Here is a 13739-nt window from a genome sequence, read left to right on the forward strand (position 1 = left end):
AAAGAACCAGTCTTCCTGCAGAAAACTACAGCACCACGCAGAACCACCTTTAAGGGTTAAACAGTACCAGTGACAATCTCATACTGGGAAATCTAATTTTTCCAGACTGCTCATATGAGACATGGCTTCCTGAGGTTGTCAAATGACTTCTTATAACTTGACCACACTTATGAGGACAAAAGCCTTTCTATGTCTTTAACTGGTATTGCTTCAACCTTGAGAAAACAAGACAGAAAATCTCCAAGGGCTGGAGAAGAGAACACAAAGTGCAGTAATCCCTCTCAGAGGGAATAAAAACAGAAAAGCAACACGTCAGTGGACTCCACTCAAGAATGGTCAAACTTTACAGTCAAGTCAAGGGTCAGATTTTGTGCTTTTAAATAAGATATTATTCTTTGATGTGGAGTGCAATGTTTGATAGCTTAAAAGAACTGAGCAGTCAAAAGGCTGTGTGCCATATGTATATTTTTTTACTCACTCTGGCTCTGTGAGAGGTGTGGTTTCATTGGGCTCTGTTGGACCTGCTGCATTATGATTTGCTGTGCATTCGTCCTCTGTTCTTACTTCCACAATTGGCTCTTTGGACTCATCTTTGCTGTAGGAGAGAGACAAATATCTTGTTAAAACAGCAACATATTATCTCATACAAGAGTTTCACATCCTCTACAATGAGCAGTAAGACTACACAAGCAGTAGACAATGATCATGTCAATACAAGCTGTGAATGGATTATCTTTTCAGCTCTGTCAAAGCTTCCATATTTGAGTCAGCTAAGAATATGTGGCCATATTTAAGTGAAGCTGCTTCAAATCAATACACGATACAACCTCCCACTCAAATTGATTCAAGGCTGCCTTATCGTGCACATGAGACTATTTGTTCAGTGCTTCCCTTAAACCCAGCATCCTTCATATTTTCACTCAAAGACAAATCCACTCTGAAAACATCATCTCATTTATGGGCACATTTCATTGATATGTGTGTTTTTCCTGTTCCTGCAGATACTGAGTGAACGGACCATAATGCAATGCTGTGGCATGTGGATTTTGCTCAAGAGGCACGGCTCTTAACTTTTTATTAATGGAAGAGCCTTCAACAGTCATTTCTTGCTTTACCAGCTGCAACATTAAACCTTCAGCAAAAAAATCTAAATCAACCTCAATGCCAGTCCTCAATAGGCCTTCTGGGTACTGTAGGAAGTCAATCGTTTACAGGTAAGTACATTGAAGGAGGTAAATGAAGACAGGATTTAAATAAAGACTTTGTAAATTGGAAGAGTTATGGGCTGTGGAAGCCAATTTCAGAAAGATGCAAAAAAGCTTTGGAGTTGTGAGGAGAATACAGAACTGTTATGATAGTTTTCTGCATATTTCACTGCAATAACCACTTTATTTACATTCCCCATTTAGTATAAATACATTGACTGGATCAGCTCTATCTGCATTAATTCTATCAGTTTGTGATTACAAAATACATTTATAATTACAGATGGGCCAGACCCGATCCAATACTGTTATTGAGTCTGATATTTGTGTTTTATATTGGAGCTTGCAGCCTTATGGGGCTATCCACATCACCCATACAAATGTCGTTGTTCTTGTTGGGCTGTGAACACACCTCGGCTATAGTAGAAGTGTGCTTTTAGACAAACACTTAGTCTGAGTCCACTCATCGTCATATTTCACTCCGACACTAAAGAGCAGTCAGATAGCAACTATTTCTACAGATTTACTTTTTATGCAAGTGTTATTCTTTTATTTCAAATATTCAGTTTGCTGCTGTAGCTCTGTGCTGCTGTTGACTGTCTACAGTTGTTGCTGCTGTTTTAACAGTGCACTTCAGATTCAAATATTTAATTAGAAAACATTACATTTGTTGCTGCTTCTTTTTTCTATGTGAAGCTAGCGCAAAGGTTTTAAGAAATTTATTGGGAATTATATAAAGTTTTATGCATTTCAAAATACTCTTTGAAAAAGAGATCTTGTTCCAACTTTAATAGAGCTTGATGCAACCTCATACATAATACCACCATAAATAATGTTATTAATTATAATGTTAAAAAAATCAGATCATATCATTTATCCGCCATATGTATCGTAATTGGATCAGGACAGAAAAAAAGCGGACTAGCCCACCCATTACAATAAACTGAGAAAGAACCAGCATGAGTAACCTGCAATTTTTATCTGGACAATGTTAAACTGCCACTGTTAAGAACTGATTACATATTCATGTTATTGTTCTCCTTGGTACTCACATGAATGCTGCCTTGCCCTCCTCCAAGTTGTGTCCTTTGGTCCCCGTGCCCGTTTTACCACAGAGGCACATGATGAGGCCGCACTTGTTGACAAAGTAACAGGTGACATCAACCGCGAGCAGCAGGAGTACAAATACTACAACAAGGATCCCTGCCCAGAGCATGATGCCCATGGAGAGCGCTGCCTCATCACCCAGATCTGCCAGACAAAGAGACAAGAGCAGCAGAGCTGAACAACTGTAGCGTGACACAGTTTTATAGAAACTGCCAAGAACAACTGAATTAACTGCTGCTATGCATCTGTGACCACAAATACTTTTATAAAGCAAAAATCAACTCACCTGCTCTGGGAACCAATACGGTCTAGTTGGCTCAGCATGAATTTAGATGCAGTGTGGAGTGTTTGTAAAAATCGTGCTGTCTAATTTGTGTTCAGTTATTTAGATATTTTAATTCCGAAAAGGAATTATATAAAAGGTATTATAATATGACCATGTCAAAAGGCTTCCTTCAAAGAAACAGAAATTAATTATATCAACCTTTTATTTGGAATTAGAAGAAAAGCAAACCAAAGCTTACACTGAATTGCTGGTTATGTAGAAATGTGAACAAAATGAACATGAGACTTTTTCAAATATCACACAAGGCTTTGATGTAGCTTTACTGGTTGTGTAAACTTCATCTTAATTATAGCGGAAGACTGCAGAACTCACCAAAAATATCTTCTGTTTTCACATAAATTTGACTCTGTAGATATAGATAATAAATCTGTTGGGGAATAAATTGCATTGTAGTAAAGAATCTCCTATATAAATGTATAAAAACAGTAATTTCTTGACCAATATTTGATACACATGACATGCATGAGAAATATCGTAACATTTGTCTCAGTTAACAGCACAAAAATAACAGTTTCCTCATGATATTTCTTTAATCAGCTTGTCAAATTGTGCCAATAATACTATTATAAACATTTTCAGTTAGGTTTTTGTTTTCAACAATGTAAACGTTAATATTACCAACTTTTCCAGTATATATATGCATAATTTTGTGAGTATTATACATTGTTTATGTAAACGCACAGGCCCAGCACTCAGCATTTATTCTTTTCTAAGTGCTATATTTTAATACAACCTTATTTCAATTCCACTATTGTTCATTACTGTAAACTGGCACCTCTTTGTTGTCTAGTACTGATGACTAGCTGTGCTAATGTTGTGCAGAGTGAAATCTGTGGGAGGTGGAGGATTTCCAATGCCTTTAGTTCATCATGTCTGTCTGGTCTGTTCTGGAGCTACACAGCACCCTTTTCTCACCCATAACAGAGACACGTCTGTCATGGACAAAGTCTGTTTTTTTAAGGAGTGAAAGCATCCAGAGAGACAGCCAAGCCAGAGAAAGGCAAACTCCCCTCGACAGTTATGGTGTGAACTCCCCACAAAAACTATGAGAGCAGGAGTACAGCGATGAGGGACAAGATGAGTGATACCAAAGTGCATGTCACAGATGAACAGCCCTGAGTGGCTGAGGACCACACGAAAATGCACACAGGTCAGGACGAAAATGTTCACGTGGTCCACCACACCAATGTCCAGTACCAGGCAAGAGAGCAGGAACATCAAGAGGAAATAAAAGAGAGAGAGAAAGGGGAAAATCATAAAGGAAAAGAAGGGAGGGGAGGGATGGAGGAAACAAAGAGGAAGAAAAGAGAAGGGTGGGGAAAACACAGGAAGAGAGAAAGTGAAAATGAGTCAGGTCTAAAAACCAAAAGTGAAAAAAGAAGAAAAAAAAAAACAAAAAAACAAAAACCCTGATTTTTTTTTTTTGCATTTGGGGAGGATAAAAACACAGCAACACATCAAAGCAAAAGCCCAGCACAAAGGGGAAAACTACACTGTGTTGGCTAGATGGTGACTCAGTGATGGGTGAGTGGGAAATGTTTTAAATTGGAGAATGAATTAGAGAAGAAGTGAGGGAAGACATAATGGTTTGTTGCGATGTTTCTGCAAAGCATTCAGCAGTGCCTAGCTCCTAAAGGAAATCTGACAAGCTGTGTGGTTTTTTTGTATGGTTTGTAAAAACCTTCAGCAGCAGTTAAGACCTCAAGGCACAAGTTAATCAGTGTTATCAAGGGCCAATTTAAAGGCTGCTTCCACACAGGGACAAACTATCCGCTTTATCTGCTGTTTTAACAGTAAACAAAAGTAGAGAAAAACTACAGTCATTCAGAGGAAATAAATTCATCCTCTGTGGGAAGAGCCTGTCCCAGTTCTGCGAGCACAAACTCAAGCTCATTTAGCATGGGCTGTCAATCTTTAAAGGGAAAAAAATCAGCCAGAAAATCATTCCTGGCTCAACGCCATCCACAGAATACATTTCTTCCTGTATATGTATTTGGCTTTTATTCATTTACAGTTAGAGGTAAAAATAGAAAATGATGCTCCAGTTTTAAGCTTTGAGTTTGGCTCTTTAGATTTCTCGATGTTTAGTTCTAGTTTAGTGTGAATGACCTGAGGAGGGATACCTGGAAAAGCTTCTGGTTCTGAGGATGTCCTGAAGGACATTGATGCAGGCTGGGACTTTCCCTTCTGATTCTCTGCCACCACATAGACATTATAGTCAGTGTCCCACTGCAGCCCGCTAAGGATCACGTACTCGCTGCTGGCCGGCAGTCTGATTTCTGGCTTCCATTCTGAGTCCTGAAGCTATTAACACACACACAAAATATACAATATAGGCATTTAGAGCTGCAACTCACAAATTATCAATACACTGAGGCTGTCAAAATGTTCGACAGTTCAATACTTTTGTGGTACCACATGCTTTTAACAATACAATATCTGTTTTTAAGTGACAAAATTTTGAAAAAATAAATATACGGTCTTATTTTAACCCAAAGATGGTGCATGTAGAGAGAGAAAGAGAATCAAAAATTAACTAATGGAAACAGTTTTGGCACTTCAGGATGTCATTTTTGTTGGCATAGTATCAAAATAGGTATCAGTAATGTGTGATGTTAACTAGCATCATATCAAAGTTTAAAACTGTGTTATTTTCACCACCTTACAATACATCAGCTACCTATTTATTCATATTTATCAATTATTCTCTATCCTTCAAAAATCCATATCATTGGTTTATCTACAAAAACCACCACAAAAAGCTAAAAATTCTCTGCTTTCTGCTTCTCTCTTTGAGTTGCTTTACACATCAAAATTTAACTCCCTTTCTTAAAGTGACTTCATTTGTTATAAAAGTAATTCATCTTTTTTCTGTTTATCTGCTAATTGATCAAATTTAAGTTTAAAATTCCTCATGAAAGACGAATCTGGCTGAGCAGGGCAGAATGAAACATTTTATTCATTGTATCAGATGCCAGATCTAAGGAGCTTGATAAGAACTGTCATTTGGGCTGTATTTTCAGCTTTCTGTCAATCAATTAAATGCTCATATTATGAGTCATTATTTACTTCAAAAAGACATTATGAAAAACAGCAAAAACTACAAACTGAAGCTCTATGGTATTTTTCTTTTTTCCTTAAATCACTGATATTCAGGCACAGAATAATAGCTCATGATTTCAGCTCGAACAGTCAAACTTACTGGTTTGTAACGGACAAGATAGTGTAGAATAGGGGAACCACCATCATCCTGCTTGATCCAGCTGATTTTGAGGGAGTTTCCTTTGGGCTGAAGTACCCCTTCCAGTTTTGGAGGATTTGGATTTCCTTACAGACACACAAGAACAAAACAAGTTATAAAAAAGTTTATGTCACTGATGCCAACAGTTAGAGGTTAATTTTACTGGGAAAATGTTGTATCAGTCCAGCAGTACCTTCAAAATTATAAAGCAAAGAAAACAACAAATTTCTTAGAAATTGAGTCTGAAGCAGGAAACCAGCCTCTTTGTTGTTGTCCTTTTAAGTCACTTGACCTTCCTTAATCGGTCGCCTCCAGATGGTATGTCTCAAGTCAGACTAATTACCAAGTGACACACAGCCACATGCTTATCTGATTCACTCCGAGTAGCTGAGTGACATTCAATCGGCATAAAAATGCTGAGTGACATTCCCCCAGTGTCGTACAAGGCTGCAGGGGAAAGGGTTATTTGACACAGACTGGAATGTCACTGCAGGTTTTTGGCACCTTTCAACATTTAAAAGTGATTTGCTAGTAAAGACAGCCTCAGTTGATTTATTCAATCAATGTTTAACACTGAACACGCAAAACAAAACAAAGATCAAATGTAAAAAGGATGAGATGGGAATATATTATAACTGACTTATTCTCTAATTTATTTATTTTTTTCTCATTACATTCAGGTGTTTTAATACGCTCTCTGACCATTGGGGTTCTACAAGGCTCAATCCTGGGTCCTGTCTTATTTTCTCTTTTTGACGCAATTATCCACTAGTTCTGTAATAGTCAGTCCTCTGTTAATGATTTTCACCAAGTGCATATGCAAACCTGCTGAACTTAAAATCTAAATGCTAGTTTATGTCATGTTTTTTGTAAACCATGAAACCTTTTTTATCTTTGCCACAAATTAGGCTCCTACAGCTCAGTGCATACAAAGAAATGGGACATTGTATTTAGTTGTACTGGAAGCAGAAAAGATTTGTATGCACATGGATTTTAATGAAATAAAAGGGGCAGATAGCAGGTCCTTGGGGGTGTTAACAAAAAATAAAGCTTACACCCAGTGAGGTTTTTGGCCATCAGGCCATATGCCACAAAACAGCTACTGTGGCAGAAATAGCTAGAAAAGCTGACGCTTGCTAAGATGCAGACCCCTGTCCAACAACTTAAGTGCCCCCAGTTGACATGTTCGTGTCAGTAATGGAGCATGGAGCAAGATAACTATATTGACTGGTCAAATTAACCAATCTTGAGGATGTCCTGGTGCATATGAATTGTCTTCTGTTTCTATGGGGCTGAAGCTTAGCCACAAACCACTTTACATTGTTCATTGTTCTGAACAAACAAGATATCCCTAAAGGCTTTGGCCTCTTTAACCAGGTCGATGTAGCCTCCCTTGGAGAAAAAAAAAATTATGAGGTTTAAGAAACGTGACAAGGAGTTCGATATTTTGACTTGTCCTTCTAATGCCCTGATCTCAATTGTATGTAGCACATGTGGAATATGCTGAAACAATGAGTCAGATCCATAAAGAACTGCTAGCTCATGCCCTTTTTGCAAAGTAACAGCTGATGTTTTCTTCATGATATCTTGACATGATATCTGAGGGGGACAATAGAAAACATTAGACAGGTGATTTTAATGCTGTAGATGATCAGTTTATGTAGAATACCCTGCCAACTTCTTTTTGCACTTCTGGTGATACACTGTCTGCTATTGTCTCAGAGCTTGTTGCAATTGCAGTATACTGAATGTAATTATCTACTCTTACCTAATCTAATTTAAAAGTAGGTATTAAGGAACCTTGGGGTAATCTTTTATTCCCAATTGAACACTGAGGTCACTTACTCAACCATATCCCTTTTGAATTACGGAACACTGCCAAACTATGGCGCTTTTTCTTTCCAATAGCTTGAATAAAACATTAATTGGTTTGTCTTCTTGGGTCTTCAGTATTGTAATGCAATGTAATGGTGTTTAAGCCAAGAATCTGTAGCTTGTACAATGAATCCAGTAACATGATTACAAACTACAGTAGAGCTACGCTGCCAGCTTCAGTACACGGGCTTCCTGTCAAATTGAGGCTTGAAATCCTTCCAATTACATTCATAATTTGCCTCCACCATATGCCAACGTGTTTCTGGTTTTATCTAGGTCCAATACACCTTGAAAGTTAAACAAATTAAAACTTCTGGGGCCGTATTCACAAAGCTTCCAACATCCAAAGTGTTGCTCCTAGTGACAAAATTCTGAGAAAATGCTTAAAATCACGACTTCTTTCTAGGAATTTCCCCTAAAAGTCCAGACTAGATTCTGGTTAAGACAAAGGTTATTCACAAAACATCTGAGCCCAAAGAGAGGCCCTACATCGAAGTCTTGACTGAGGATATTCTTTTTGGATCATACTTGGGCTGAGGAGACAAAAAACATTTATGCAGACATCCTGTCCATCTTGGACTTCACTCAGTACAAAACAAGGTTGCACAGTGAGCCCTCAAAAGGTGTTTTACTTCACAAGTGCAGCCAATCACTGATTAGTAGTCTCTTCACACACTGATAGAACTATCAGTGTGTGAAGAGACTCCTGCACAGGGGGCATGTGTTTTAATACTCTTTATAGTTTGTCCACTTTGAAGTACGTCTTTTTTTCTCTTTTTGGCTCAACCAATCACAGTTTACAAAAGAATGTGTCATACAAGGGGTCGACCCAACCACCCCACTGGGATAAAAGTTTATGTCCTTTCCTTACTAAGAGTTGATCTAAGAGTGTTTCTCAATCATTTTTAAGTTAGGACTCTTTGCTAGGATTTATGAAGTTAAGATGGAAGCTCTATGAGAGGATGCTCAGGATGTTTGTGAATACGGGCCCTTGTTGTCTCCCACTCCACTTTTGGTGATCATGCTTTTGTTGTCATCTCTTCAAGGTTATGCCTCTTACTCTCTCCCTGTCACACCATTAACAGTGAGTGATCCAATACTCTGTATAAGAAGTGTGTTTTTGTTGAGATTCCTTCACTATTATCTATCTTCAATGAAAGTACTCAAATAACATCTTCCTTCTTATTTTCTGTCAGTTGGAAAGTAATTATTTTGAGACTCACAACATTGCTTGCATTTGAAACTCTGACTAAATTGGTTCAAGTTAGTTGATTTAGCCTTTAATGCATGGAAGTCAGGCTGAGGTTAAAACATGACAGACAGTATGAATGAACGGGCTCAGGGGAGCCGTTGCTCTCAGCATGAATTCTAAAACTCTTGATTGAGAACCAGAGCAAACTGCTGCTAGGAGCAGTTTTTGTGCAAAGGTTGGGTAAGACATTGATAATGATTCTCCAGTGATTAGAGGAAACTGTGTTTATTACACACTTGATTTATAGAAACACATCCTATAAGGAGGAGAGGTAGCATCCCTTTAGGTGGTGAGCTATCAATACTCTCCAAGTGAAGCTGATATTAAACATTCTTGACTGTTGTATATTAGTGTGTCGGTGGCTCCGGCTCTCTCTCATTTATCCTGCTGAGGCAAATGTCTACATGACTGATTAAATGGACTTAGGTAGACAAATATTACGCGAATGCATGGAAGCAATTAAAGTGTTGTTTTACTGAGGGATTCTCAGATTAAGGTTAAAGATCTTCTTTCATAAAACTTCAACAGTTACCGTCTGCAAAGTGGAAGAGGATCATCAGAACCATGCAAAACAGATGACAGTCACATGAAAGGACACATGAGCCGTTGATAGAGGGACAGAAAAAACATTAAAGACCACTGAGCACAGATGCAGAAACAAAATAACATAATGCAAGTTAAGATCTTTTTATAATACCACATTCAACAACCAAGTACAGGAAATCCTCTGGGCTCTAAATGTGAAAAGTGACATTAACAGCTTCATCCTCTTGACTTCAGAGACTTTTCATTCACAGGGCAAGTAATTAGTCAATGCTGATGGGCCTTATGCAAACATAAACATTCCCAAATTACACCAAAAAGCTGCAGCCAGAGGGGAGATGAGCATATGAAAAACAGAGATTTGTCATTTATTTATAATACTGTTATTTAGCCAATTAGTTCCAAGCGGGAAATCAAAATGGTGTTAATATTCATATTCAGCTGGATGCGCTTGAAATAGAATCTACTGGTTACAAACAAGGAGAAGTTTGCATTGATGATCAGGACAAACAAGGTCACAGTTTCTAGAAAAAATGTACATGGTTTTCTATCTTTCAAAGTTATCACAAATACAACTAATTAGTAGGGATAATGGGGTTATCCTGCAGGGAGAGAAAGAGCAATGGCGGTAAACAACTGATTATCTATTATCCTCACTATGGAACAAACCTGTGTCTTCAGTGAATAAATGAGAAATATCATCTAGGGACAAAAAAAGAAAATATCAAGCAATCAGTATCAGTTGTCTGCACAAATGACTACCTGATTCTCTATAATGACACTTCGTAGAGAAGTTTAGTATGAGTCATGTCTAGCAGAATAAACCCAGGAAAAATTAGAAAATAAAAGTTAAGGGTGACAACACGACAGATGCAGCAAACATAAACTGAAAGGCTGTCTGAGACACAGCTTTAAAACTGGCATAACATAAAAGATTGTGTTTTTTTCCACTAGTTCCTGATTTTTTTGTCCTCTAATGTCCCACAGCTAATCTAATTACTAACTTAGCAGATGTTGTATTTTAAAAGTGTTTTACATGTGTTTTCATTGAAGTTGTTTTTATTGTCTGAACCATGTCAACAGAAAATATCTGTCCCTGCTGGGACTGACAACAAAGTCTGTCTAATTCTGTCACCTGTCTATCCACGTATTCACCCATCTATCCATCTATCCACCCACCCCCTATCCATCCATTCATCCATTCATCTATTCAACCTACCTCTCCATCCATCCATCCACCCACTGAATAACTGATTTTGGTACAAACAACATATTATGGAAATAAAGCCTTTTAATTTGGCCTGCTGTCTTGGTCCGAGCAATAACAGAGAAATTACCCAACAATTATTGAGTCAATAAAACAATAAATCACTCAATAAGAACAAAAGATTAGTAACATGAGATAAGGACATCAACATTACAGCTGGTATATACAATATATTATAGCCTATAGAAGTTTATTATTGAAGTCTTATAATGCAAAAACATCAAATACACAAGCATCAAATTAATATGAGAAAGATGGATATATGTATCACATATTTGAAAGCAAAAATTGTATTTTAAATCATTTAATTCATGGAAGGTGAAACTAAACAAAGAAATGAAAAAAGAGAGATGAAGCACTTACTGTTGTAAGTGTGGCCTGATGGAAACAACAAACAGATGAGCAAATACATGGAAAAAAAGGATGATTAAAATGATAAACAGAAGTTATGAGCAGATGATCAGCACACACATTACACAGTCATGTCCAAAATCCAAAATGGGATCAATTATGAGTCAGCAGGCATATTAAATGTGAAGCCAACAGGGAGGAGCAGCCTGGCCTGCCAAAAACAGGCCTCTCCAACCAACAGGGGGGGCTACAGACTAAATTATGGGCTCACTACTTACACCAAGGCTCTAATTTAAAGAGCCAAATAATTCCAAATCATAAAATTCAGGACAATAACGTGACCAAAAATCTATCTTAAAGTACACAAGTCAAATTTTCTAATTAGCAAGACATCAAGACAAAGATGTTTCCTGAATCTAAGAGTTCAAGGTTACTCTTAAAAACTGAATAAAAAAACAGGGAGGTTACTTAGTCAGTCCTTGTTGTCAGTTTTACTCCTTGACAAACAAAAGACACTTGGAAGAGACAGACTCAGACTGAAAAGACACTGTGGGAAGCTTTAGCAACTCTGTCCAAACAGACACATAGCTGACTTTTGAGGTGCTGTCCAACAGCTGAAAACTTTACTCTCTATGGATCAGTGATGGCCAAACACTTCTTACTCTGAAATATAGAGGAGAGGACCTTAGACCGTATGTTTTTGGAGACATAGGTCATTAAAGTGTGACAGAAACTCTACAGTGTTCCGGAAAGCTTATAAAATATGCCACTTACGGACTGGTTCTGTCTTGAAGAACTGAGAGGTGCTGCTTTCACCTTCACCCTTGCCGTTGATGGCTGACATCTTCACTTGGTATGAGGTCTCTGGCCTTAGGCCTGTGATAGTCATCTCACCAATGGAGCCTGTTACAACATAATATCAGAGACAGTGCCAACCCCGATGAGAACACCTTGATAGTTCTGATTATGCAGCCTGAGTTCAAACAATACATGCATAATTAATCCCATCACGGGTAAACAGCGATTAGCTCGATTCTCATTTCATTCTAACAATGTTTAAACAACAGATAAATCTATTTAGAGATGGTCTAAAAAGGTCTAAACCCAGATATACACCGAAACAGAAATCAATGACAGCTGTTTCAAAGACATATGCATGCAGAATCAACCTTATATATGGTTTATTTTGAAAGTGAACATGACTTTTCTGCCCACTATTCATACCTATTTTACCTGAAAAATCACCTTGATTTACCCTTTCATTAATTAATTGCTAAATGTTTTACACGATCTAATTTTTTTTTTTTTGGCTCTATCTCTGTGTGGCACTATGAAACAAAAATAGTATATCAAATTGTAATTTATTGAGAGTATCTGCACTCTTTGAGAAATTAACAGTAATACTTTAAACTCTCAAAGACTTTAAAACTTCTAAAGAAAAGCAAAGGGCCAATGAGTTAAGATGAAATAATGTCTGAAATCCTCATACAAGTCTAAACTAGTGAGCCAGTCTTAACACAAAACAAAAAATAATCACATTTAAACATTGAAACCTCTTTTGGGTGGCACACACAGGTGCTTGAATGGTCAATTAACCCATAACACTATTCAAATGGCACATTTCCACTAAGCTATCCAGTTTGGTTTAGTACCGTTTGGAACAGTTAACCCTGAATTTGCTTGAGTTTCCACAGCCAATGTCCACACAGCCTTGCATGTAGTGAAGAGAGTTCTTGCTCTTTTTAAGAGACCTGGATTATTTGGCTTAGCTCAGCAAAACGAGCCACTCTTTTCGCCCCTAAACAGTTATTCTTTGGACTTTTTTTATATCTGTTATCAACGACCAACATGGGAAAAAGAAATACTCTCAAATGGGGGTTGGCTCCCCATAAAAAGAGGCCGCCCATTTGTGAATGATGCACTACGGCTGGTAGTTTGTTACCTTGACTTGGGTTGTGATTTCAATCGAATCTGTATCCCACAAGGTTTATTTGCTAAATAGAACTTGATGGTTTCCTTTTAAAGCAAGTTTATGAACACTTGAGGGAGGAAAGCTGTTCGGTTTAGTACAAAACATAGTTCGGTTTTTGTGTGTCCATCATTGCACTGTCCCACAGGAAGTGAATAGTCTGTCAACCAATCAACAGACTGCAGTGAACTAGCTTCACTCTTTAGGGTTGCTTTGGTAAGTTTGGTATCCAAACAGAAGGGTGGTACACATTAGTTATTTTGAAATCTTTCCCCACTTTTGATAGGGGAAATACAAATAATTGCACGCTGTACTCAACCGAACTGAACAAAACCACTTAGTGGAAATACATCTTAGTGTTTTGGTTTTTGTTCTCACCATCTGTGACCTCATAGACTTTATGCACCCAGCTGCCCCTTTCCTGAGGCTTCCACTCCACTTTGTATTTCAGAACAGGGACTCCTCCAGTGGACTCCGGCTCCTCAAACTGGATCTGTGCTGTAGTGGAAAAAGGTCTCACCTCATAGATGGATGGAGCTGACGGCACCTCTGTAAAAAGCAGGAAATGCAGCACGATTACATC

General features: G+C 37.8%; 1 protein-coding gene across 12 annotated transcripts in view; it reads right to left on the bottom strand.

Annotated features, from left to right (window-relative positions):
* ncam1b (neural cell adhesion molecule 1b) overlaps positions 1 to 13739 on the bottom strand; it is a 134096-nt gene that overhangs the window by 5952 nt on the left and 114405 nt on the right. For 8 of the 12 annotated variants that reach the window (XM_041813451.1, XM_041813443.1, XM_041813458.1 and 5 more), the window contains 8 exons: positions 13535 to 13705; positions 11962 to 12090; positions 10239 to 10271; positions 9559 to 9561; positions 5861 to 5985; positions 4782 to 4962; positions 2258 to 2456; positions 479 to 595 (listed from right to left, as the gene is read on the bottom strand). In XM_041813451.1, the coding sequence (XP_041669385.1) occupies positions 479 to 595; positions 2258 to 2456; positions 4782 to 4962; positions 5861 to 5985; positions 9559 to 9561; positions 10239 to 10271; positions 11962 to 12090; positions 13535 to 13705 (958 nt within the window). Of the gene's footprint in view, positions 1 to 478; positions 596 to 2257; positions 2457 to 2837; positions 3782 to 4781; positions 4963 to 5860; positions 5986 to 9558; positions 9562 to 10238; positions 10272 to 11961; positions 12091 to 13534; positions 13706 to 13739 lie in introns of those variants that run through there. The other 4 variants (XM_041813484.1, XM_041813466.1, XM_041813492.1 and 1 more) reach the window with 2 other exon arrangements.

This window comes from Cheilinus undulatus, linkage group 2 (genome assembly GCF_018320785.1).
Source record: "Cheilinus undulatus linkage group 2, ASM1832078v1, whole genome shotgun sequence".
NCBI classification, from domain to species: Eukaryota; Metazoa; Chordata; class Actinopteri; order Labriformes; family Labridae; genus Cheilinus; species Cheilinus undulatus.